We start from the raw sequence: 27,785 nt of genomic DNA on the forward strand, positions 1-27,785 counted from the left end.
TAGAAATGCTGTCACTGACGCCTGATGTACCTGAGATATGAAATAATGAATCCTTTAGTGCTCTTACTTGTGGTCAGTAAAGTACAACAACCAGTTCCTCACCTCTTAGTGGAAAAGTGGCATAACTGGACGCGACTCTCATCGGATATCTCTGAGAAGAAACAATAACTTTAATAGTAAGTGTAACATACCTTGTAAAAGCAGCCGTTGCACAACTCTGCATGTTGCCTTTATAATAGCCATGATTGGAATGCAAACAATGAATCATCAGAGAACAGAGAAACGTGGAGCTGTGATTCACCACTCACCCATTTCTTTCCCTGCCAGGCACACATACATCAGCAGTAGAAATAAACTTTTTTGTTCAAGTTTTCATAAGGTGTTGTCATCTTCAGTGGAATGCTAATGATGTACAAGTTATCCATTTTGGTTCCCTGAAAGACTACATAATATTTTTGACTGCACAGGCAAAGTGCTTGAAACATAACCCCCCCTCCCTAAATATTTTGTACACACTACACTTTTAATGCGTGCTTTACTCTGTGTGAAAGTATCTGGAGATATTGTAAGCTGTTAGCATCATCATTTCTCTGTATTTAATAAAAACACTACAAAGAAACAGGATAAACAGGTTATATATATATTCACAAATGAAAGAAAAACCTGTCCCCTTTATGGTCTAAATTTGAATGTTTATGTGCAATGAGTTTGTGATACGCACTGTTTGTTAATACAGTATATGTTTACTTCCACTTTCAGTCTAGAAGACAGTAGTACTACGATGTTGTACTGTGTTAACCATTATGGATATAGTAAGAAGTCAAGCAAAATTACACCTTTAACTGGCTAACTAAAAAGATTACAATATGCAAGCTTTCAAGGCCACTCAGGGCCCCTTCTTCAGGCAAAATGTAACACAGAAACTGGAATTTCCTGTGTTAATACAGACACTAGAACAAAAATGGCATTGGAAAACCTTTATGTGAGACATCTTAGATGTAAAAAATAATAGATCTCTCCAGACTAAGATTCATTTAGCAAGAGAGGAGAACAATGTATAGTCAAGATCTTTTGATAACCATCCAACAAAGTCGTTTGAAGTTTCTGATGAGTCCAGAAGACTAAAGACAAGCAGACGCCTCATATGGAATCCTTGCCTCCCTTCCACTTTATTTCCTCTCCTTCTGCTATGCAAACCCCCATAATTTATTAACAATCATCAATAGTGTGCAGGTGATGGATAAGAAATGATGATGCTGTGGATGGCCCAAACTTTGAAACTTGCCTGGCTTATAAAATTATTTAAGAACGGAACATGCTATGTTTAAAAATGTAATTATTCACGAGAAAAGGCTAAAAAACACCCCAACTCCTGAAGCATCTTTTGTGCATGTATATATATACAGTATATATATATATATATATATATATACAGTCAATTCCTGTTAATCGGACCACAACGGGATGTGATCATTTTGGTCCTAATAACTGGCTGGTCCAATTACTCGAACATGCCCTATACATGTGATAAGATAGTAAACATTCTGAAGAATGCTAACTTAAGCTTTTGGTTGCATCTGCTGAAGGAATTTGATCCTCTTCAGTCATGGGTTCAGAACTGAACACCAACTTCTAGTGTGATATTCTTTTAAGTAGCTACAGGAGCTGAACCTGGAAGTGACGTCACGGGTCCTCTCATACTTTTTCCTCAGTTCTGCAGAAGAAAGGGGAGTAGGAGTTAACAACCTTGTTACCTCATTCTCTGATTTGCCGCTCATAACTTACTAGAGCTTTGAAGCTGCTCATTATATGCACAAGACCATAAACGGTATGCTAGGGTACGTGCTGACATGATCACTTTGACTCACCATCTGCTGGGATAATTGGTATTTTGAGTTATGGGGACTTCTTTCCATACAATACACATTGTCTGTGACAACCTCTGGGTACAGACAGAAAGCTTTCTTAGATTTGGTGCACTGCTCACAGAACAAGTACTATACCACTTGTAATCACAAAGAGAACAAGATGGAGGTTTGGTAACCTCATTTAATAAATGAAATGAAAAAGGAAAGCAAAGGCAATGAAAATATCAGGAAGTCTTGTGTACTGTCTATACACTCTTATTTTTTTTAAATAGTATATTTTATTCTCGAAAAGCAAAACATTACTGTGGCATGCAGGCAGATACAACCATTTACGTACAGAGAGAAAAAATGAAAAATGGAAATACAAAAGAATAAAAAAGCAAAACAAGATTCAATTCAAAATTCAAGAGCTGAACACTTTTCTTCTATGGAGCTTATGTTGAAGGAGCTCTATCCCCTACAGTTGCAGGTTTGACAATGCATGTTGATTTCCGGTTTGATGTCTTCTTAAATAGCTGACAAAACAAAGGCAGAACTTCCGGGCTGTTAGCAGAAGTGATGTCAGAGGTCCTCTTGTAATTCTTCCCCCATTTTATGGACAAAAAGGGTGAAGAAGTCAACAACTGTGTCACCCTACCCCATGCTTCTGCTGCTCTTACCTTACCAGAACTCTGAGGATGCCCCTTAGGTGTGCGTGTCTGACACACTTCTTCAACAATTGCTGAACTGTGCATTTTACAGGAGCACTTCTTAAGGGAGGGCGATTTGATGGTGCACTGGTAGCACTGCTGCCTTGCTGTAAGGAGTCTTGGGTTAAAGTCCCAGTACTCCTTGCATGGATTTTGCATGTTCTCTCCATGTCTGTGTAGGCTTCCTCCCAGTGCTCTGGTTTCTTCACACTGTCCAAAGACATACAGGTTAGATGAACTGGTGACACTAAATTAGCCCAAGTGCTTGTTCACCCTACATTGGACTGATGACCTGCCCGGTGTTTGTTTCTGCCTTGCGCCCTATGCTGGCTGGGATAGGCTCCAACCCCCTACTTCCCCCTGGACCTGGTTTGGATTAAGTGGGTTAGAATATGACATGACATAACTTCCAATTAATTATTTTAACAATATACAAGTCCACAATCAAAATATGATGTTCCAATCAATATGACACGTCTTCTCTCTAGCACGCACACAGTTAGAAGAACTAACGCAATGTTCCAAGTGACTTCCTGCTAGCTTCACCTGACTAGATCTGCAATAATGAGGGCAGAGCTCTTTATCATGTATGGATCTTGCTTTACTTGCATCACCCTGTACTTAACTTGTATATGTAAATATAAAGACAGAGGCACACAACAAGTGCAAAATATTTGTCCTGGATGTGATAGTGGCAGAGTGGTTAGTACTGCCACACACTTACAACTACCTGAAATTGAATTCTGCCCAGGCGACCTTGTGTACAAATTTTACATATCCTTCCTATTTCTACCTGGTTACTCTGGTTTTCCTCTTATCTTCTGTGGATTATGTCCTGGCAGGGCTCTCTCTTCTGTTTACTCTTTATGTTACAATTGAATAATTTTCTTTTTAATATTTTGCCCATTTTTGGGTTCACAGATGGCTCAAAAGAACCCAGAATCTTTATATATAATTCACTAAGTAGCTGACCATGGCATACAAGACACCGACCATGGGATATGCACGACAGAGCCCCGCCCTCCAAGTCTAACCCTCCTCGGACTTCCAGCCTCGCAAACTGTTTCACATGCTGCATAGAGTGATTCCCATCCGCGACAAACATGCTTCTTCTTAGATGGTCCTGCAGGAACAGGGAAAACCTTTGTCTACAAAAACCTGATTCATACCATACTGTATGTTGCTCTCTCCAGAGTTCCATCTTTTCATTCACTCACAGTCGTATCCTCAAACCCATCCCATTTGGACAACTGTGTGTTTCAGGAAGTGTCCATCCATCAATAAATAATTATGTGGCGTATGCTACGTCGTGGATTGGCTAGTCCCAAATATTTGCCTGTCGATATACATGGTATTTCTAAATTCACCCTGTACAAGTGAGTGCAGGTGTGTTGAGTATGCCCAGTGATGGACACATTCAGCACTGTGTCTGATGATGGAAGGATAGGCTTTGTCTCCTCATAAACCTGGAAGGAACATGAAAGAAAGAAATGACTTGAAGTATAGTATTTCATACATTGGCGATGAAGACATTTGATTTTCTCTTCTGCAGACATGTTGGAAGTGTAGCTTCAAATCTCACTACCGCAGTGATAAAAATGATTCAGTAGAATTCTTTCAGTTAAATTGCAAATCACATACTCAAAAACACCACTGGAAATTAAGAGGAACTGTATTTTAGAAAGTAAGCAGGAAGTACTTCTTCAGAGTAATGGTCATGGGAATGTAGTCATGAGGCTGATGAGCACAGAATTTAAAGGCATTTAAAAAAAACATCCTGATGAAATGTTGAGACACCTTGGCTATCAGCTCTTCAAATGGTTTTCATGGCCCATTCTTTTGTTATATTTCTTTTTCAATAATCCTACTAACCCACTGTAATACCTCAAGAAAAAATTGCTTGGTTTGTCTGTATTTTGAAAAAATGTAAGAACTCATATCTTTCAATATAATTAGGATATTTCACCTTCAACTATCTTCTAAACTATTATATCCAGATCAAAGACAAGATCTGTCGGTGGGCATTCTAAAAGCAATAAGTATAAAACATTTTCCTCAGTGGGCACTGCCAACCAGCCTGACCACATATCTTAAACTTTACAAGGAGATGACTTGGCTTCCTCTTCTAGTCTCTCCTTTTTGCAGCTGTTTCATCCTGTTCAAGCTGGGCAGTACTAACTGGCATATGCTCACAGGATGGCAAAGACAAGATAATAAGTGCTTTGGTCTGACATTGTAATTTGTTCATCTTTAAAAGATTTTTGTTTTTTAGTCTGGTGTTTTGGATACTTTTTATTTTCTTGTACAATTTTGCCTGTACCTGCTTGACCTTAGGTTTGGATTCTGGACTACAATAACTTTTTTTTTTTTTTCAGGTTGGCACATGTCTTATCCTGTCGCCTCCTGCGTATTTGCATTCTGACCGTACTGCGCATGGCCTGCCAACCTTGCTAGTGTGTCACCCTGCTCAGCATTCTCATAGTGAACTTTCCTCATCAGTATAAGCTCAAAAGAAATGCACATAAGGACTTATCAGCACACTGCAAACTGAGGCTCAGCTGCTGTAAGATGGCAACAGTATCAGGGGCAAGGCAAGAACTGTTGTGTTTAAGTTCGGCTGATGGAGTGGTCCATCTTGATTTAGAGGAAAATGAGAAAGAACAGCCTGTAAACATGCTGGTGTTAGGTACATGGATGGGTAAACATTCTTTTATTAAAACAAAAACAGTAGATGAGTTCTCTAAATTAATTTAGATTTTTATTAGCAAGTCAAAAATCAGTGTATTGTGATACAGATTTTTTAGCCTTTTTCATTTTTTTCTGTTTTGTAATTTGCCTTTGCTCCCTTGTTTTCCCTCTGTCTATTTTTATCTTTTATATTTGTGATTTTTCCCCATTCAATGGTATCTGGGGCTCTCAGATGTTCAGTCAGGGATCACTCAATGCCTATTTAAAGCACTGCTGCCTTAAGACTATGTAACATTATACAACTTTTTTTAGAGGTTTTCAGTTGTAGCTTTCATTTACATAATCTTGGCAACTCAGTGACAGTTAATTTGGTCGCCTAATGTGACTTACCCAACAACTCACTCCAGCTAGTCTGTGACTTTCTCTGATAAAATCAAATAGTTTTGATATTGCCTTTAGATGTGGAAGTGGGCTCTGTGTGCATGAGTGCTGACAACTAATGAATGCTCATCTGGAACTACAATGATGAGGAATAAGGAACATGTGGGTTTTAAATCTTATAAACAGTAGAGAGGCTTGTCTTTCTGATATCTCATGTTTTATGTACTAAAATAGATTGGAAAATAGAAAAGAAGGTCAGAGACTAAGACTGAACTTTCCAAGGCTATTACCGCTTCATATAGCTCTGGCTCCATCAAGCAGCATACTATTGGCTGTGCTAATGTGACAATAGGAACAAGTTTAAGTCATTTAAATTGACATTATCATCAGCAACTGCATTAGCTCATATAGCAGCATTCTTTAACATTGTTTGTTTGTCACCCTTTTTTGTCTGGATTGTGTTTTTTGACAATTTTTGCCATTTGATTTTTTGGTTTTGACCTTGCATTTTGTTAATAGGATGTTGTACTTTGGTTTGTGGATTTTTGGCCTATTTGATTAATTTTGTGGTAGTTTCTTTATCGTTATACGCTTTTCAGTTCTCTTCTTCCTTTGATTTTGAATTTTCCAAATATTGTGTTTTGTATTTTGCATTGTTTGGAATTCCATGTAAATTAAAAAACTGCTTAAACTTTTGTGTTGGCCAAAATGTTTCTGATGGTTTTTGCCAACTTCATTTTGGGGTTAATCATAATGCATGCTATAACAAGAATTAGCTCTGTTATGTTCATAGTGCCAGCAAGGTTTTATTACTCGCATAAAGTCCATGTTAACACTTTGTTTGTAGCACTTAACAAAAAATAAATGCTTTAAGTAAATTTGCTTTAATAAATGCTGTAAGTAAAACTTTCTTTTCCCATTTTCAGTTATACGTTGCACAATACTTTGTACACTGCAACATTTTGTAATGCTTGTCTTTGTTATATTTGGCATACGTAACATTCCTGCACCATGCAGAATGGTAGCAGTCAATACAACTGTTAATGCTACACCAATTAAGACAAATATATATTGCATATTTATCCACCCTGTAAGACTGTTTAACATTACTTACCACTTATTGATTGAACAATATTAGAATGTGATGCTTGTACATTACTGTGAAAAGCACTGTTTATAACTGTATAGTCTTTTTGCAGTGTTTTCAGGGTATTGGAATGTGTACTTTCCATTTTTGTACTAGTCTGCACATATTCTGTTTATTTTGTTGTTATGATGTTTTTATCATTTTGCTAATTTATATTTTGGCCACCATTTTGTGTGATTCTCAGTACAGGTGGTCCATATTGTCATCACTAATGGGCTATTTAAGATGGTGGTACACTAATCCTGGTTCCCATGATTGGATTAGAACATAGAAAAAAAAACCTTTGTGATTTTTCATAATTATACAAGGCAAGGCTCACTAGATAATCAACTTTCAGCTTTTGACTTTGAGCTTTGGTTTTATGCTCTGATGATTGGTTCTGTGTTTTCTTTGTTTTGACACAGACTAATTTTCCTTTCTTATCTTTTTTCTTGCTCACACTGTGCTTCATTTCCTGGTTCTAAAAAAATAGCTATTTTAGTTCTTTGGGATGAGAATCGTCCTCTGTTCATAGCACTTTTCGTTTTTTCTCTATTTACTCTGGTTCATGATACCAATGGACTATTCTGACATTTATGATAGTATACAATGGAGTTAGGACACTGTTGCCTGCCTCAAATGTGTTTAATGAATGGAGTCTGGCTGGTTAACTACTGTATGTATCACTTCATACACACACGAGGATGGAACAGTACAGCCCTAATATTGAGATGCTGATCATTACGAGCGGCTACCAGTGAGGCAGCATCAGATATACAAAATAGTGGCACCGATGAAAACAAGTACACAAATTAGTGGCGCCCATTTAAAACAAGCACTCAAAAACTGAATTAAACAAATGTAAGACATGTTCCTGATAGGAACCAATCCTGGATAGGTTGTTAGTCCATCACTGAGGACACTCAAACACATGTGCATACTCACTCACACCAGATCAATAAACCTAAAATAATCACTAGGCAGTAACAGTGGCAGAATGTGCTGACTCAGTACAGACAATGAACAGGCCAGGATTCAAACCCAGTCTCCTACAGTTGACAGGTTTTATTTCTCCCTTTCAGTTCCTTGTTAAATATGTTTTCTAATAAAGGAAATGAAGCCACTTCACTTGAAAAAAAAACAACAAAACTCTGAAACACTAGAAGGAGTTACCTAACCATCATTACCCTTAAGCCACAAAATTCCACTCATTTTTTTCATAACAGACGAGCAGTGGTCAAAGGGAAGAATTAGACTTTCTCGGAAGCTTATGAATTTGTCCTTTTAATTATTTTTATTCTTTTAAATAAAAACATGACTGTTTATTTGGACAACATGAATTAGTCCCTGATTTATCTTCTGACATAACCCAGTGCATCCAAATATTATTTTTGCTTTTTGATTGTGATCACTAGGCCATATTACATAAGTGTCCTGTGAAGGCTGCATTTAATATACATGAAACTGGTAGACTGTTCCAGTGTGCATAGATGATTATTTTAAGAGCATTAATCTTGCTTTATCTTTGAACTAAAATGTCCCCTCAGTACAAGGATTACTATTAGAAACTAATATGCCTTAAGGAAATATGATTCATAAATATATATATATATATATATATACAGTATATATATTGATACTCAGACAAGCTCACAGAAGACTATGCGCCATCCTGTCATTGACACACAGTAAGAATACTCTAAAAAATATTTTAAAACAAAAATAACTGAACTATGTTTTTTTTAGGTAGTTACCACTACTATAGGAAAAAATAAATTGTCTCCTCATCTAATTTTCTACTATTGTGCTACCAAACTACTTTACATGAAAGTGTAAAAATCGAAGCCACCTACTGTATACATAATAAAAGTGCATTTGACTTTCTCAAAATTGCTTAGTGCACTGATAATACAGTGGCCCAGTATTACAACTCCAAGAAATACAGTTGGATTCTGGGAACTGTAACTTTCTTTATTAAGTGAATAGTTTCTCCCATATCATGTGCAACTTTTTGTGGGGACTGATTTTAAAGGGAAAGGGACTGATAAATGCACAGTGAGTCATGAGCATGTCTGTTTTCCTTCAGTGAGCTAGAGAGAGAGAAGTGTGATCATGACCAAAGACTGCCTTTCGCCTGGCCACTGCTACCATTTCTAGGAGAAATCTCCCAGATAACCAAACATGGCTAGTATTGAGAAAAGTGGTTTGAAATGTCTTATTTGTACTTTTAGATATTAGTGAGGATTGATATATTAAACATTGTTAAAAGACAATTTATTTTTAAATACAATTGTTTTACTTAGTTATCATATTTTATTAACCAACAATATTGCATTGCACAAGAGGTATGATTCTTAAGAGCTTCTACTTTTTTCCCATGCTTATACTCATTGCTGCAAAGTGCAGTAGCCCTGAATTTTTATTTCATTACTGATGTTCATAAACTGTTGCTATGACAAAAACATTCCTCATTTTTGTTGTAAACAGTCTCTTTCTGGGGCTGAAGTGCACATAATACCTTGGAATAATACAGAAAATGACAGAAAATTAATTGAATATAATCAATGTTTTAGATACTAAAAAAATATGATTAGGATACAAATGTTAAATTAGTGCTGAAATACCATTGTTGAAACAATTTTCTTAATAAACTATTTGATTGAAACTTCCTGGGAACAAAAATGCTAAACATATACTGTGTAACAAAAGGCTCTATACCAGCGCTTGACCTGGCACAGACAGACACAGGAGGCACACCAATAAAAACACAAATTTTTATTTTTCTTTGCCTGTGGGCAACGCCTTCCCCATTCCCACAGGCACAACACAGTCCCAAAGCACAATAGCATAATCGCCACAATACTGTTTCTCTTTTTCTCCTCCACTCGTTTCTGGCAAGCTTAGTCCCTTTCCTTCTAATTCTAGCTTGCGGAGTAGTGTATGAGGGACCCTTTTGTAGGTCACCTGGAAGTGCTCCAGGTGTGCTTTGACCCACATCTGGCAGAATTTCCGGGTGTGATGGAAGAACCACCCACACAGGCTCAGGGACAGTTGCAGCACATTCTGGCAGCACCCCTGGATCCTAACAGGGCTGTAATGAACCCCAGTTCCCATGAAGCCCTGTGGGAGTCCGAGGTATCTCTGACATCCAGGAAGTCTGCCATCTAGCATTCCGGGAGAGGTGATGCTGTGTTCACACTTGCTCCCCTGGTCCTTCCAAGGCAGAGGTATCCCAGCCAGGCAGGGTCCCCGGCCACCCATGATAACTGTTACACATTTTTACTAAATATTCAGTATATTTTATTGCCATTTAAATAGCATAAAATACAAATAAATGAATTAAGAACTCACTGTATCAAGATTAATGTTTACCTATTCATCAGCTTCAACCCAATTCAGTGCAAACTGAAGCTCAGAAAATACAGATCCTCCTTCAGCAACAGCTGAGGTAAAATAGGAATCTCATCAGTGACAGGAAACAAATGGATTCCTACCAGTAAAAAACTTTTGACAAGTGTTCACAAACCTGCTTTCTCTGTTCAGTTTTCTAAATGTAATTGTCTTAGAAATGATTTTATTTCTTATTAGATTTACTTGCTCAGATCCCAACTAAGGTCTGATTTCAAATATCACTTTTGGGCTGTTGATGCTTGAGTATTATGTTAGCTTAATGTAATTCCATTCAATTCAGTATACTCTTATTAAGCATGTAGATAGAGCCAAACACACTATGTGGGAGTTATAAATATAATAAGAATAAAAAAGAGCCATAAACAAAAATGCAATGCTGAAATATAAACAGGGAAGCCTTGTGTGATATATATACTATAATATAAAATGTAATTTCTGTTTATCTGTTAGCGCATCATGGGAAAACCACCTGTTATTTCCTGTATAGTCTAACTTAGAATATAGGCTAATAACATTTTATATTTTCTACATCTAGAAAAAATAATAACTAAGGCAGCCTCATTATAAGTTGCCATTACACTGCACAACAAAGTTTTTGCTTCTTAAACACTGTTGGGTGTTTCTTATAGGTTTTTGGGTGCTGATCACGAATATCACATCAAAATTTACCCATCACGTACCGTTTCAGTTTTGTCATGATTTTTTCTTTTATTTGTATCCAAACATTTTCGCTCCCGTAAGTGACTTATCAACAACGGTTTGTGCAGCCTAGGCATGTTAAGGCATGGAATCAGGCCAGGTTGGAAGCTGTTCTGTGGAAGTTGACATCCTGGGCATGCCTGAGCAGGTCTGAACGAGCTTGACGCTGTCTCAGCATGCTATAAAGGTGGCTTGGATACACCGCTCCTGCTCATTTGGTTTATATAGTCAGTGTGTATGTATAGTATAAGTATAGTACAGTATCTGTAGCAATATATCAGTAAGTAAGCTTGATGCTATAGACGTTTTGTTGTCAGGCGATATGTCTTGTCAATGTCATAACAGCCGCGATACATTCTGCTATATCTATGGCAAATATACACTTGTGCCTCAGAAACATTGGATGACTGCTCTTGTGAAGAAAGCTTACCATCTGTATTTCGGCTGCAAAATTGGTGATCAAGACAAGGAAAGGGTGCTGGCAGTTTGAGAGCCTGGCTCAGAGGCACTCGAAAGACGATGCTGTTTGCTGTTCCGATGATATGGCGAGAACAGAAAGACCATGTGACGGACTGTTACTTCTGTTTGACTAATGTGTCTGGTTTCTCTGCCAAAAACAAGAAGTCAATTGAACATCTTAATCTGCCTTCAGCAATGAGACCTGTGCCACATGACGACAGTCTTCCAATTCTGAAACCACCAGAGAATTGGACCTTAGATGAACCAGATGAAGAAACTGCAATACGGGGTACTGACAATGACATTGACCCGGATTTTGAACCGTGCTCATCAGGCGATAACACAGTCTGAATTGAACGATTTGGTCAGAGATTTGGGTTTGTCAAAAGCAAAAGCCAAGCTGCTGGTTTCGAGACTGCAGGAATGGTGTTTGCTGTCTCCAGGTACAAAAATTTCTGTGTTTCAAGGCCAACATCATGATATAACAAACTTTTTTGCACAAGTCTATTGTGACATTGAAGGATTGTTCTCAGCCTTGGGTTGTGATCACAACCTGGAAGAGTGGCATCTTTTCATTGATTCGTCAATGTTAAGCCTAAATGCTGTTCTGCTACACAATGGCAATGTTTATCCTTCAGTACCAGTTGGCTATGCAGCACACATGAAAGAAGCGTAAGAGAATATGGAACTGTCGCTGAAGCATGTCCAGTGTAGCAGGTACAACTGGAATATCTGTGGAGATCTTAAAGTCGTTGCTCTGTTACTAGGACTGCAGCTCAGCTATACAAATTACTGTTTTTTCATCTGTGAATGGGACAGCCATGCCAAAGAGTCACACTATTTTCGACAGAACTGGCCACTTCGTAAAATGTTAGTTCCAGGACAGAAAAATATGGCACATAAATTGCTTGTTGACCCGGCAAAGATATTTTTGCCTCCTCTTCACATAAAACTGGGACTCATGAAGAATTTTGTGGAAGCACTGAAAAAGGAAGGCAAAGGTTTTTGTTGTTTAAGACAGATGTTCCCAAGAATAACTGATGCCAAGATCAAAGAGGGCATTTTTGTTGGCCCCCAGAAGATCTGTTAGTTGGGCCAGAAAAAAATTGCCTGGAAAGCCTTCAACGACGTTGTTGACAATTTTCTGGGCAATTACAGAGACCCAAACTACATTCAGCTGGTAGACAAACTTCTCAAAGCACACAAGATAATGAAATGCAACATGCCACTCAAGATTAATTTCCTCCACTCACACTTGGACTACTTCCCTGCAAATCTTGGTGCTGTCAGTGATGAACACAGTGAAAGGTTTCACCAAGACATTGCTACGATGGAGAAATGATACCATGGCAACTGGAATCCGTCAATGCTTGCTAACTACTGTTGGACACTGCAATGTGATGCACCAGACATTGAGTACAAAAGAAAGTCAGGAGCAAAACACTTTTAATTCTGTTGAATTTAATAGCTTATGCGAAACATAAATGTGACTAAATATTCTCTGAGTTCCTATGTGATGCAGTAAAACCAATACTATATTTGTGCACACCCACAACCTGTCACAATCAGCAAAAACTTTTCAGGATGCAAGACTTTTCAAAAAAATTGTTGTGCAGTGTTATTAGCTGAAATCCTACTAAACTAAAGAAAGTACATATTTGCCAGATGGCAACAACAGGTCAATAATGTGGCAGAAGGAATGGCACTTTCTTTGTTTACAATCAATCTATCATATGAAAATCAACGCACTTATTGTGCAAAAGATTTTCTAGCAACTGAAAGAAATGATAAAACCAAATGGAAGAATCAGACTGAGTGCCACAAATAATCCAAATAGGAAATACCCATTAATAAAAAAGTCCTAAACAAGCATATAAAACTTTGCCTCTGTACAGAATAATAACACAAATATCCAACAAAAGCCTGCTCTCCTTCCCACCTCTGTCATCTGCCCTTACTGTCTTACTTAGAATTATAAAAAAAAAAAATTGAACATAACTGAATTCTTGGTAGGGAGAACCCTGAACCACAACATGGATGCCAAAAAACACAAAATCATTTATTTTGTTATTAGTGAATTTCTTTTGGTAACGTATGATAGGTCTTCTGAGATCCATTATCACATAGTGAGTGTGAACCAGAGTCTCTTTCATGTGCCACAGTTAAGAGATGGGCTTCAGAATTCCATTGTAGCAGGACATCACTCATAGCTAGAGAATGTACAGTATACGAGATAGAAGACATTATAGGAAATTACTTATGGGTCAACCAAACCAATTCTTCATTAAATAATATACATAAATAAAGGTCTGTGAACATTTTTATGACTGGTCACGTCACAGAATTACTTAAGAAGATAAAATGTTTCTAATTATAGTCTTTCTTTACCTTACCTTTTGGGCAGATGAGGATATGTAGTGAACAGGCTCTGAATAGATGTATGGATGCAAAGTAGTTAAGGAGAAGGCCCTAGAACAGAGAAGTTGGGCTTCTTTACTGAGCTGCTTGCTTGTGTCTTTTAGTTTTACGTGGTGTCAATAATCTTTTTTTTTTATTTTTGTGTGGAAGTCAGAGGAAGAAAATTATTTTTTTGTGTGTGAAAATATTTTTCATTTTGCTTTTTGTTTTGGACATTATATCCTCCTGACTACCAGTAGTTCAAATTTGTCCTCTCTGGAGGACATATGTAAACCTGAATATCTCCAACCCACTGCATACTACTGAATTAACTCCTTTTGCCATCTACTGAGGACATTTAGGGCTTTTCAATGATGCCAAATGTGAAGGGGTGGGGCTTTGGTACCTTTCTCTTTTTCATTAAGGAAAATGGCGTCCATCACTGCAGGCACATTTTATGGGAAGAGGAAAAGTAAGTGCATTGTACTTTTTATTGAGCAAATTCTGGCTTGAAATGTTGGTGGCATATTTAATGTAAGTCTTTTAACAACACATTTAAACATTGTCTGAATAATTTTAACTGTATTTTAGTGTAGTATTTAAGTGTTAAAAAAATGTTCTCTGTAGTGGACATTTGTAGTTATTTCCTCCACTTTGTTCTGTTTTTTTAAATGACAAGAAAGGGATTCATTCTCAGAAGCAGAGAGAATTTTACTGCGAATTGTTGATGGAGACTCAGATATTGAGTTGTCTGATGAAGAAGATCAAGATGCAGTGTTTGAGGCAGAAGCAGAGGAAAATGATTCAGAGAGTTCTGAGGATGAAATTCAGGCAGGGCAAGCAGATGCAGAGGAGTCAGACAAAGCAGAACAGTCCACATCTGAGTCCAGTCGGCGTCCACTGTGGAGCAAGAATGTGTGTACAAATCAGCGTGAAGTCCTTGTGTCTGGAGCAACACTAAATACCACTCCTGAAGAACTTAAGACATTCTTTGGAAATTCTATTTACATGGGCTGTCTAGGATATCCAAACATTCAAATGTATTGGGCCTCAAATACCAGAGTTCAAATTGTGGCAGAATCCATGACCAGAAATCAGTTTTACAAGCTGAGAAATTCCATTAAGATCGTCAACGACCTTGATGTTCCAGACGATGAAAAAAGAAGTGATCTCTTGTGGAGAATCAGGCCCCTCTTGACCAAAGTAAGGCAAGGATGTCTAAATCTGCCTAGAACAGGAAAATTGTGCATTGATGAGCAAATGGTTCCATTTACTGGTCGCTGCCCAGTGCGCCAGTATGTACCGGGCAAACCATACCCAACTGGACTGAAGGTGTTTGTCTTGGCTGCACCAAATGGTCTGGTCTTGGATTTTGTAGTCTACCAAGGCAAGACTACTTTCAGAGATACAGGAGGAAAAGGCATTGGAGAACAAGCTGTTCTTCATTTGGCAGAGTCTGTTCCCCAAGGAACCCACCTGTTCTTTGACAGGTTCTTTACAACGGTCAACCTCCTCGACACCCTGATGACAAAAGGGCTGACAGGAACTGGAACCCTCATGAATAACAGGGTTCCAAAGGACTGCAAGATCATAGGGGATAAGCCCTTCAAAAAGAAAGGAAGAGGGACATCAGAGATGGTAGTTAGACGAAACCCTCCTGAACTTGCTGTCATAAAGTGGTTGGACAACAAGCCAGTTGTCATGGCATCCTCTGCCTATGGCATTGAACCTCAGGACACACGCAGAAGATGGTCCAAGAAAGACAAAGGTTTGTCCAGGTGTCAAGGCCACTGGCAATTGCTGAGTACAACACCAACATGGGTGGTGTGGACTTGGTTGACCGAATGTTGAGTTTCTACAGGATGGCCTCTCGCGACTCGAAATGGACAGTGCGTGCAGTATTCCACTTTTTTGACTTGGCAATCACCAACTCGTGGCTTCAGTATAAGAGTGACTGCCAGTTTCTGGGGAAGAAACCACTGAAGTTCCTTGACTTCAAACTGCTCCTTGGTGAGGAGTTGATTACCCGGGCTCAAGCAGGAATCGCAAGTGACAGCGAAGATGACTACACTCCCCCACGTCAAAAGTGGAAACGGCAGCCAAATGCAGCTCTGAGACACTATGGCGCCATCCATCTTCCAGAGATGGTGGACGAAACACATGCATCAAGGTGTCGCAGATCTGGCTGCAAGAGCAAAACATATGTGATGTGCACGAGTGCAAAGTATTCCTTTGTGTTTCCAAGAAGGGAATTGCTTTTTGAAGTATCATACCAAATAAGCACAACAAAGCAAAATAAAACAGACAAACAAAAGTTATGATTGACAGTTATGGATGTTAAACTCATTCTTATGTTGACTTTTTTGTATTTTCTTTGGCACTAACTGATTGCCATCAAGATTCAGTTTCACATGTATGGCGTTCCGATGTCCACTGTTGTGGACACATGATATCTGGAAAATAAAAACTTTTTTTTGAAAAAAAATGTTTTCAGTATTCTAATTACCCTACAAAGATTAGAGAATTTAAAAAAAAATGTGATTGGACAATATTTTTTTTCCTGGTAGTCAGGAGGATATAGGGACAATGTGTTTTATTTTATTATTTTTCATGACATGACACTGATTTGGATTTAATTTTTGTTTAATTCATCTGTAAATAAAGGTGTGTTTTTTTCACTTTTAGATTGTTGGCCTGTGTTTCATTTCTCTCTGCCACTGATAGTGGGTTAATAAGCTACTAGATCCCCAAGGTGACTCTTGCTGGGGATGAGGGTACAGGCATCATGACTGGGTGCTCCGAATGCTGACTTCTGAAATGAACCATCACCACATCCAAGGAGAATCATAAGCAAATGAATTAGCACTAGGAACATTTTAGAAGTGTTTTCACTAGCTGAGACTGGTGGACAAACCACTAGGACCCAGGGTACAAATAACAATGGAAACAATGGTGATTCTCCAACATCAAAGAAATTAGGGGTCCAAACAAGTGCCACTCATATACACAATTTATATTATGTTGAAGGTGTAGTCCATATAGCAACACGCAAGTGAAACAATTTATATATGCATGTTATTTGTTTATTCTATTTTTTGTAGCCTTTACTGTATTTTTACATACTGATATTTCTTAGGATTAATTCAAAAGTGCTGTATATCTCACAATTTGTATTATTAAATTACAATCTATTTTTCTGAGACACAGCCAAATAAGAAAAGTGAACAGTTGATCTGTTACCATTAATATATGACAATGACCATTAGCACTGCACTCCAGGCTATATTGCATATGCAGTGTCTTTGCAATTCAGAGAGAAAACGGTTTCTTTAAGTAGCACTCAAAATTCATAAGCAGCACAGAACTCGGTTTGTTCATTGCATCATTCCAACTTTTAAATATGAAGATGATCTGTTTGTTAAGATGAATGAATAAAGAATAGTGCGACGATCCGATAAACTATTTGATGTCTCTGAATGACTTGGAATGGATTAGGCATATACTCGACCTTGCTTAACAGTCTTTGCTTAACAGTACTGATGCCGATTGTTAGCTGCATGTATAAACTTAGCTTCTAGTTACTCTGTGCCGTAATTGTAATAGAGGATACAGAAGAGGGATGGATTAATTAACAGCCTAGGTTAATTTAGGTAATGTTTTTTATCTGTAGGTTAAGTTTTCCTATTAATTTCCGAATTTATCGACTTCAAGATGACCTGTTTGATTATGAGGTTGAAAGAAAAGCATGAATTTTGTGCAGTTTACCACACAGAGACGATTATATCTGCAACTTATTCAATTGTGCCACGTAATCCCGTTCCGTCACATGTGATCATTGACTGATCAATAAAGGCGTTTTCATAGAAAATTTTCATGAATTTGTGTTTTTCTGACACTGTGCTGTTTGTTGCATTATGACGTTAAGAGCTGAAAACAACTTTTGAAGAGCTTTTTATATCAATTTCTGTGAATAAAATAACGCCATAGTGAACAGTACAGAATAAATACGTCGTCTTTAGTCAGGCGAAATGCTATAGCTGTGTGATATACTTGATAAGAAACGGCCAGTTCGCGGTTAAGTTTCATAGATTCAAGTGCATACTTTCTCATCCTAATATTTCCCACAGTCTGTCAAAACAACTGCAACGCCCAATAAAAAAAGACATGCCATTCCATAGCGAGAGCTAACCTAATCCAAGCATGAGGTCGCTTGCTCCCGATGAATTACGCAAAGAACAACACACAGGCAACATAACCTCGCGCGCGCACGCACAATAGGGTGGTGCAAATGACTTTTGTGTGCTATTGGCATTCTCGATGACCAATAACAGACAAACGCTGAACGCTTCAAGAACAGACGTCGGAACCTAGCCAATCATGTCGCAGTAGATGCAGTGTATCCGCCCACAGTGGGTTGGCGCGAGGAAGGGGTGGGCGAGTCGCTGTGCTTGCGGCTTTGGGGCGATCCGGCTAGCTAGTTTTTTTTTGAGTTGGTTTAGCGTACGAGTTGAGTGAGTGAATTTTTAGACAAGGAAGCTGGCTGGGAAACGGGGTCCAAATAGTTCTCTCTTTTAGTAATCTCATCTCATTGCCTCTGTGGAGGAAAGCCTGCCTTTACGAAAATGGGACCGTAAACATGTGGAAATAAAACGCCGAGGTGGTATTTATAATCAGTACCGTTCAGGATTATTATTGTTTGGTCTTGTACTGTTTGGAGGACTGTTGTTTTCCTGTGGGATATCTGGGTGCTCGACAGCTTGAACAGCAAATATGAATCAGGAGGAAATCCTGACGAGGTTCGTTCAGAATGTCCGAGCTATGAGAACCGGGGACCAGAAAGGAGAGGATAACTTCGGCAGCGACTTTTTGGTGAGAACTATACCTGCGCCGGGGGTGGAGGGTCTCATTTTTTAACGAACGGAGTAGTGATCGGTGAAAAGCTTTTGAAAAAGTGACAGGAATTGTATCTATTTCACTGTTAGATGACAACAATACGAGTTAAAAATAATATGGTCGGGAGAAAAGGGCGACACCGGGGGTCGCGCATTCATTTTATAGGGATGTAATGCGGCCTAAAGTGGGGCTCCCTAAACTTACTCCACCCCGGAATCGCCACCCCCTTCCCTGTTTTAGCCGACGGGCCTTCCTATTATTAAATCTGTTACTGATTGTGAAAATGCCATTTAAAGGGAGAAGCATTGGCGATGGTGGTACTGTGAAACTCATCTGCCAAGTTGGGTAAAATGTACTGAGATCTTTTATATTCTCTTGTTATACCAGTGGTTCGCGAACGACAATAATACTCGTTTCTCTGTGCCGATTCACGTGTGCAGGGTGGATGAATTATGTTTTTCCTCTGTGCACTTTTCTGCGCTTCTTCGTGGCGAATGCACGTTTAGAATATGTACCCCGTGGTTTTGTATGTGTTTCAGTTGTCGTGCAAGTTGCTTTATTGTGTTTTATACAACCCATCACTTGGTTTACTAGATCCAGACAAGCGATCATTTGGGTACTGTAGCATAGCTAATAACGCGCCTGCCTTAGAGCTGTGCCAGTGGCAATAACATAAAGTGAATACCCTCACTTGAAAGGAGCTCGTCTAGCAAGCCGTAAGCGATGAAAATGTCATCCTGCATTGAGCACAAAAAATGCTGGGAGTTTGCGGATGTTGCGCAATCGACAGGGGCGTTGGAAGCGGCGTGCACCGGGATGAGGAGGAAGTGGGCTTTAGGAAACGCGTCTCCCAGACTTCCCCTGTACCGCAGCGGATTGGGGGGCTAGAGCCCGGGCCTGGCGAGTCTCTACTGCCGCGTGACTCACGAAACGCTTCGTGCGCGCCCCTTCCGCGCGTGCCCGCGTTTTGGTATGCTCAGTGAGGTGTTGGCGCATTTGTGCAGTGTACCGATAGGTAGCAACAAATCAAGGAGAATATTAACTTTCCTTAGCGGACATTGTGCACAATAGACAAGAGCAGAGTTCCGATGTATAAAATGGGATGTCCATGGTGGTGCTTAGACCTTTAAAGCCTGCCACGTAGATCCGTCCAGTAACAGAACTGCTGTAAGAACGCGATTTGAGTTGTGTTGCTTTTTACTTCATCTGTATAGCAGGGGACCCTATAACAAATAAATCAAAAGAACTTACTCCATTCGTATAATCAAATCATTAATGCATACCTGAATACTTTCAGACTAAACGTCTGCAGTTTTTAGGTTTCACAATTACACAAAGGAAATCTATATTTTGCAACAGTTTAATGCTAGTGATCATTAAAAAAAATGAATATCGAATAATTCTAAATGCCTTCAAGATGTTCTTGCCTCATTCAAGTCATTTCACTGGACATATATTTTTATTTTGTCTTGTCCTCCTCCTGTCTCGTTGGATTGTAGTACAGTACTTGCTTTTTACATATGCTCTCCTTTGGCAAGTGTCAACCAATTACAAAAAGTCATTAAAGCTCTGGATCAGTCTAAACCTAAAGATCACATCACATCTTAACTTCTTCAAGTATTTGCGCTTCCTGTCATATTCAAAATCATGTGGAAAAACTGTGTATAATTATAAAGTCCAGCACTCCACTGTTCATTCTCTATCGCTACTACTTTTTGCTCAGTACTGAGCTGAAGAACCTTTGGCCATCATTGGAGTCTTCTTGGGTTTAATGTAACGTGTTTTGCACACTTGGATTTGGAGATTTGTGTCATCTTCTACAAGATCCTTTCAAACTCTGTAAGATTGGATGGAGACCATTAGTGAACAAATCTTTTCAGGCGGAGAGATGTCCGAATGGGTTTATGTCTGAGCTCTTGCAGGGCTACCCAAGGACAGTTAAAAATTGTTGGAAGGTGATCCTTCTGTCTAGTCTGAGGTCCAGAGTGCTCTGGAGCAGATTTTTATTAAACATTTCTCTGTACTTTCCTCTGTTCATCTTTCCCTCAACCCTGTCTAGTTTCTTAGTTCCTGCCGCTGAAAAACAGCCCCACAACCATGATGCTGCAATCACTGTGCTTCACCTTTGGAATGATATTTCACATGTGATGAGAGGTGCCTGTTTTCCTCCAGACATACTGATAACCTTGGTTTCATCAGACTGGAAAATCTTGTTTTTCACAATCTGAGAGTTCTTCAGGTGCTATTTTGCAAACTCCCAAGTGTTCTTCCATATGTCTGTTACTGAGGAGAGGCTACTGTCTGGACATTCTGACATTAAGCCCAGATTAGTGGGATTGTTGCATTTATTATTGTGCTTCTGGATGTTTCTCCTGTCTCCACACAGGCTGTCTGGGGGTCACCTAGAGTGTCCATCAGATTCTTGGTCACCTCTTTCGCCATTACTCTTCTTATATGATTGTTCACTAGGAAAAGTCATGATTTTTCCAGAGTTCTTCCATTTAAGAATCATGAATACCACTGTGCTCTTGGGAACATTCAGTTCTACTGGAATTATTTTTATGGCCTTCCCTTGATTTGTACCTCGTCAAATTCCTGTCTTTAAGTTCTACAGGTAATGTCTTCAACCTTGTGGATTGGTTTCTGCTCTAATGCACAGTTGGAGCTGTGGGACCTTGCACAAACAGGTGTGTGCCTTTCTAATCATATCCAATCACTTGAGTTGGACAACTGGTGGACTTGGACAAAGTGCAGGAACATATTAGTGACGATTAGTAGAATCTGGTGCACCTGAGCCAGATTTGAAATGTCATTTGTGTCAGTGTGATATTTAATTTTTTTTTTATTTTTAGTGAATTTTCAAAAATTTCTTAAATCTTGTTTTTTGCTTTGTCATTCTATGGCATGGAGTGTTGTTTTATATGGAGAAAAATGAATAAAAAATATTTTAGCATAAGGCTGCAGCATAGCAAAATGTGAAACAAATTAAGGTGTCTGAATGCTTTTTGAATCCACTGGATGCGGTAAAGGCTGCAGCAGGTATATTTGCTATTTTTCTGGGATTTCATATTTTAAACATGTAACCCCCAGAGTCTCTTCCTTCACTTTCAGTGAATGTCTATTTTTTAGTTGAGTGTATATATATATATATATATATATATAATATAAAGAGTGGGAGTCAAGCTAAAGTTAGAAAATAGGATTTCTTAGGAAATGGAATGAACCTTAACAAAACTGATAATGTCATTTCTCAATATAGTCTTCACCCTTCTCTACACTTGCGCCACCTGCCTGGAATTCCTGGATTCCAGAAGAATAAAAGTTTTTGTCTTGCCCTCGCAACCACTCGTGCACCACTTTCTTAATGTCGTCATCTGTCCTGAATCAACGACCACCCAGATGTTTATTTAGTGGTACAAAAAGGTGGAAATCATATGGTGCTTAATCTGGCGAATAATGAGAATATGGCAGTGCTTTAACCTTCAGTTTCTCTAGACAAGCCTTGGTGTTCTTAGCAGTGTGTGGACAAGCATAACCTAATAACTGATGTTTCTGTTGTTGTCTTTATCTCTTTCAATGAGTAACATTGAAAGATTACATCTTGCCTGAAGAAGGGGCTTGAGTTGCCTCGAAAGCTTGCATATTGTAATCTTTTTAGTTAGCCAATACAAGGTGTCATTTTGCTTGGCTCTAATCTAAATGAGTAACCTTTAAATTTCCTGATTATCCTCATCTCAGATTGTTTTGATCTTTCCTGTATATTCTGGCAGTGTTGATCATTTCATACAACTATGTGCCGTTCTGCGTCTCCCACAACTTAATTTTTTTCATTCCATGGCTGAGAGTACATTTTGGAAAACAAAATGGAGACCTCTCTCCAGTCTTCTTTGATGCAATCTTTTCTTAATGCCACCAGCATTTACTGTCAGCTCTGTCTGTATCCATGTTAAAATGTTCCTTTTCTCCAAAAAGAACTACACCACTGATGTCTACGTAAACAGTATATCAGCCTCTAAGTATCCCATACACATATATTTAATAAAGGTCCTTTTTTTTTTTCCTTTTTTTTTTTTCCTCACAGAATTTACTACATGCTGCCTAGGCAAAAGCAGTGAAGTAATATTCTAGTCATTAACTATGTGTGAAAAATTCTCATGACAGTAACTTTTGTCTTTATTTGTGGACTTATTTTTAAATGGTTTTATTACCTGGTTTAATGTTCCCGATTTAATTCTTTGAAACTATTAGTTGTGTAATGACCCTCATGACTCTGTTATTACGTGTGCAGGTTCAGAAAATGGGTGATGATTTTATCCACTGGTGGAGTTGTTCCTTGCCCCAAATTCTTCTGTGCCTCTTTCAGTGTCAGCTGCAGCAATCATCATGGAAATCAACTGGGCTATTTTCTCCTTCCCCCCTTTCGTTTTTAGGCTATCTGCTATTTCTGTAACATTTTTGCTAATGACATTTCTCATTTCTACCATCAAAATAATCACATTTAAAAGGTGTCATAGTATTTGGTCATATACCTTTTATCATGGGCATTTTACACATCAGTCAAGGAGATGAAATTTTATATAGAACTTTTTTCTAAGCATGTCATTAATAGGCTTTTGCATAGCATTCTGCAGTCACTCACCTTGTCATCACAATCGCCTTCCTGAAAGTGTGTACACAATGCTGTGAAAATGTAAAGCGGGTTAACTACTTATGTAGTGCTTCAGTTTATAGCAGACAGCTCTGGGGAATCACATCTCTTTATTCTTTGAGTCATTTCTCTCTTAGTTTCTGTATAATTCACAAACAACTTCATTTGAAATTCATGTATATTAATCTCTTGTGTGTTTTAGCTTTTTGTCACAATTTGCCTATAAAGTATTGACAAATGTGCACATTCATTCCAGCAACAACAACATTTATTTATGTAGTACATTTTCATTCAAATAATTTAGCTCAAAGTGCTTTACATGATGAAGAAAGAGAAAAGAGACAAAGTAAGAATTAAAATCAGAGAACACTAATTAACATAGAATAAAAGTTTGGTCCAATGGCCAGGGAGGACAGAAAAAACAAAACAACTCCAGAGGGCTGGAGAAAAAATAAAATCTGCAGAGGTTCCAGGCCATGAGACCACCCAGCCCCCTCTAGGCATTCTACCTAACACAAATGATCAGTCCTCATTGTATTCAGGATTCTCATGGAAGGACTTAATGATGACGGTCATGTGGACTTCTGGCCTTTAATCCATTAATGTAGGAGCAAATAATAGTAGAAGAGTCTTTCTGATGTGCTTTATAAGTAATTTAAAGCCACAAGAAACTTTCATCATCACCCTTACTGTCATGTTTTTTGACTTTATATTCAATATTCACAGAATATTAATCATTACAATCAATTTAAGAAACATTTTGATACTGAAAAATGTTTCATTTTTTAAAATTCTCACTGTAGGCACATTTGCTTTGTGTAGTATCTTGTAGTTATACTTTCAGTTGTACACAAGGTAAAGATATTAGAGCTGATTATGCTTTGCAGTGTATAAGCAAATACATTTTTCACTTGGTTATTACTTTTGCATCTTTTAAGTACAGTAGTATCTGTGATAATTTGAACACAACACAAAACAAACTGAATCTATTAATGTACAAGTTTGGTATTTTTCAAAAAAATGCTTAGCTTTAAAACACAGTTTTGCGCGGCAAATATATATAGATTAAATCCAGTTATAGTGAATCCCGAAATAACAACATCTTCAGAATAAGGAATACATTTTGTTAGCTGGAGCAAGTGTTCATACATAATCATGTTAAACAAATTTCATTTTAACGAAATGTAAATTTCAGTGTAATGAACATTTTTTTAACCAAAAATAGCCACCGAAGATGATAATGCAATCTAAAAAAAATACTAAATGCCACGCCTACACTTTCCGCATTGAGTCTCGGGAACCCTACAACAAGCTATCTCAAAGAAAGAGACAGTCTGTTGTGAAATTTCTATGAAGGACAGTCTCAGTGAGAGTGTAAGGTGCATTATCATACACATAGCTGAATTCTGAGTCAGTGTTCCCCTGAACGTCTGAATGGGTAGTTGTGTCATTTGCAGATATTGTACTGTTCCAGTTTCGTAGCGGTTCTTAAAGTTTTCATTGGGATGGGGGAAAAAAGTAAGGAATGGCATAAATTTATGCTGAAGGAAAAATTAACATTAGGAAAAATGATTCCAGAATAAACAAAAATGACGTGGCGAAAGCATTTGAAATTGCGCCTTCATCTTCATCCTGTATTTTCATACCAGAAAAATTACATCTAAAGTCTTGTTTTCATACCTGTATTTCTAACATCCATCCATCCATTATCCATCTTAACTGTAGGGTTACGGGGGTCTGCTGGAGACAATCCCAGCCAACACAGGGCGCAAGGCAGGAAACAAACCCCGGGCAGGGCACCAGCCCACCGCAGGGTGCACACACTCTCTCACACACACTCTCTCACACACACACACACACACACACACAGACAGAACACACTAGGGTCAATTTAGAATTGCTGGTTCTTCAGCCAATTGGACTGTGGGAGGAAACCGGAGCACCTGGAGGAAACCCATGCAGAAACTGGGAGAACATGCAAACTCCACGCAGTGAGGATCTGGGACGTGAACCCGGGTCTCCTAACTGCAAGGCAGCAGTGCTACCCACGGTGCCGCCCATATTTATAACATCTCATTTTCAAATAAAATATTTTTTGCAGTTTAAGAAGCACTGTTTTTTTATACAGGTATTGTCAAGCTTGGATCACGGAGTTGCACGAGAGACAGGAAGGTGATCCAGGTTTTCGAAAAAATACTGGTACTTTATTGCTGTACTAGCAAAATACCTGCGCTTCGCAGCGGAGAAGTAGTGTGTTAAAGAAGTTATGAAAAAGAAAAGGAAACATTTTAAAATTAACGTAACATGATTGTCAATGTAATTGTTTTGTCACTGTTATGAGTGTTGCTGTCGTCAAGGATTTGATTATCATTATTTCTTTCAATGAGGTTCGTATTTGGAGGCTGTCTTGTGTTCAAGTTATATTCCGTGTTTGTCAACCGTTGTAAAGATAACAGGTTTCATTCATCGAAGTGTTCACTACCCAAATCGGTACTTGTGAATCTAAGATGTTTACCAGGCATTCCCGGTATTAAGTTGTGGATTTGCCTGCAAATATTTAGTGGCAGCTTGTCTATGAACTTAATTTAAACTTAAGCTTTACACTTTGCTTTCCTATTGATATGCCCTCAAAGGCTTGTTCAGATTCAGAGTGTTGTTCCTTTCTTACTGCATCAATAAACAGCTCGTCTTCCTCTTTATCGGAAACATCACACACTGCATGCACGGGTTTACGTTTCGAAGTCCTGCAAACTTTAGTGAAGTGGTTCAATTTACCACATTTTTACACTGTCTTCCTTTAGCTGGACATTGACCTTTTCCACCGTGTGCTTTGTTTCCGCAGCAGCAGCACTTATGAATATGCTTGTATGCGTCACTCGCTTCATATTCTTTTGTTGCCTTCTCAATTGTGTAATGCGTTTTTCGTTCAGCGCTCTTTGGAGCTTTTGCTTGTTGTCTGCGTACTGCGTTCACAGTCAGTTCACGTGAGCTGCTCGGAGTACATGCATCGAAGGTTCTCAGTTGTGCTTGTGCTATCTCGTGCGATCTTGCGATGTCCACGGCTTTATTTAATGTTAGCTCTTCGTCTTCTCATTAAACTTGTATCTCGCGAATATCATATTCATCTTAGGCATGACAAACGTCTCAAAGCGGTCATAATAAGTTTTCAGTACCTTGGCTTCCTCCTGGGTGAGAGTCAATGTGTTAAAAATGTCTTTTCCTTTTTCCTCAGTCCACAGGAGCAGGTAGCTGCATTTCTCATTCTCGTCTTTGCCTTTTAGCGGACCAGAAAACATCAGCTCCACGTGCTGTCGGAACGTTTTCCATTCTCCCGGCAGGTTAAGAGAATCCCAGTCAATTCGTGGTGAGGGAACTCCAACAAAATCCATGACTGTCCTCTTTTCTGACACCATGTCATGTTTTCACAAATTGTGAAAAATGAAATGATGGCGAGACTTTCTTTTAAAGTATGCAGGGGAACTTAATTTATTACAGCTCTGACATTCACAGCATCCATGCTCTAAATTAACTTCCATAAGAGTAACCTTGAGGTCCCTTTTTCTGGTGCCTTCCTGATGACATAGGTGCATAAACCATGCCTGATAATAATACATTTCAATGACATATAAATATTACAGTGATCACCTTGATAGACATCTCACCACCCAAATCGCTACTCGTGAATTTAAGATGTTTAACAGGCATTCCCGGTACAGTATAACCTCAGTTCACAACCATAATTCGTTCCAAAACTCTGGTCGTAAACTGATTTGGTAGTGAACTGAAGCAATTTCCCCCATAGGATTGTATGTAAATACAATTAATCTGTTCTAGACCATATGAACTGTATGTAAATATATATTTTTTTAGTTTTTAAGCACAAATATAATTATACCATAGAATGCACAGCGTAATAGTAAACTAAATTTAAAAACATTGAATAACACTGAGAAAACCTTGAACAACAGAGAAAACTAACACTGCAATATTTTGCGCTATAGCGCTACCAACCGCTGGCTAAAAGCACTTTTTTTTTTTTTTAATGAGTTTTAACCACAGGGAAAAAATCCGTAATTTAACAAACCACCAAGAAAAATAACATTGCAACAATGCACGCTACGAACAGATCGCTGGAAACAGAAGTGAAAACAAAATCAAGACCAGTGCATTCTTTAGCTACCTTCCTACCTTAATGCGTCCAGCTCTCTCTTGCGCTGCCTGTGTGTCTCAAGGCCCATCTCGCGCTGCCTCTGTGTGTGTGTGTCGCGCTATCTCTCTCGCGCTGCCTGTTTGTGTGTCTATCTCGCTCGCGCTGACTGTGTGTGTGTGCGTCTGTCTCTCTCTCGGGCTGCCTGTGTGTGTGTGTCGCGCTCTCTTGCTCTCTCTCTCTTGCTCGCTGCACAGGGAGAGACCGAACATGTACAAACCGAAAGGGAAACTGGCTTGTTCGTATACCGAGTGTGGGGTCGCGAATATTTAGCAGCTGCGTGTCTATGGGCAGGGAGTAAATTATGTGGGAGGGGTGC

The 27,785-nt window shown here is 38.7% G+C and overlaps 1 protein-coding gene across 2 annotated transcripts in view; it reads left to right on the forward strand.

The window, feature by feature from the left end:
* Nucleotides 1-18,157: 18,157 nt before the first annotated feature.
* The window catches only part of LOC120533919 (tyrosine-protein phosphatase non-receptor type 12-like), a 175,787-nt gene continuing 166,159 nt past the window's right edge, over nt 18,158-27,785 (forward strand). For both annotated transcript variants that reach the window (XM_039761033.1, XM_039761034.1), the window contains exon 1: nt 18,158-18,587. In XM_039761033.1, coding sequence (XP_039616967.1) covers nt 18,489-18,587 — 99 coding nt within the window. In that variant the 5' untranslated portion in view covers nt 18,158-18,488. The remainder of the gene's footprint in view (nt 18,588-27,785) is intronic.

The sequence above is a fragment of the Polypterus senegalus genome, chromosome 8 (genome assembly GCF_016835505.1).
Source record: "Polypterus senegalus isolate Bchr_013 chromosome 8, ASM1683550v1, whole genome shotgun sequence".
Lineage (NCBI taxonomy): Eukaryota > Metazoa > Chordata > Cladistia > Polypteriformes > Polypteridae > Polypterus > Polypterus senegalus.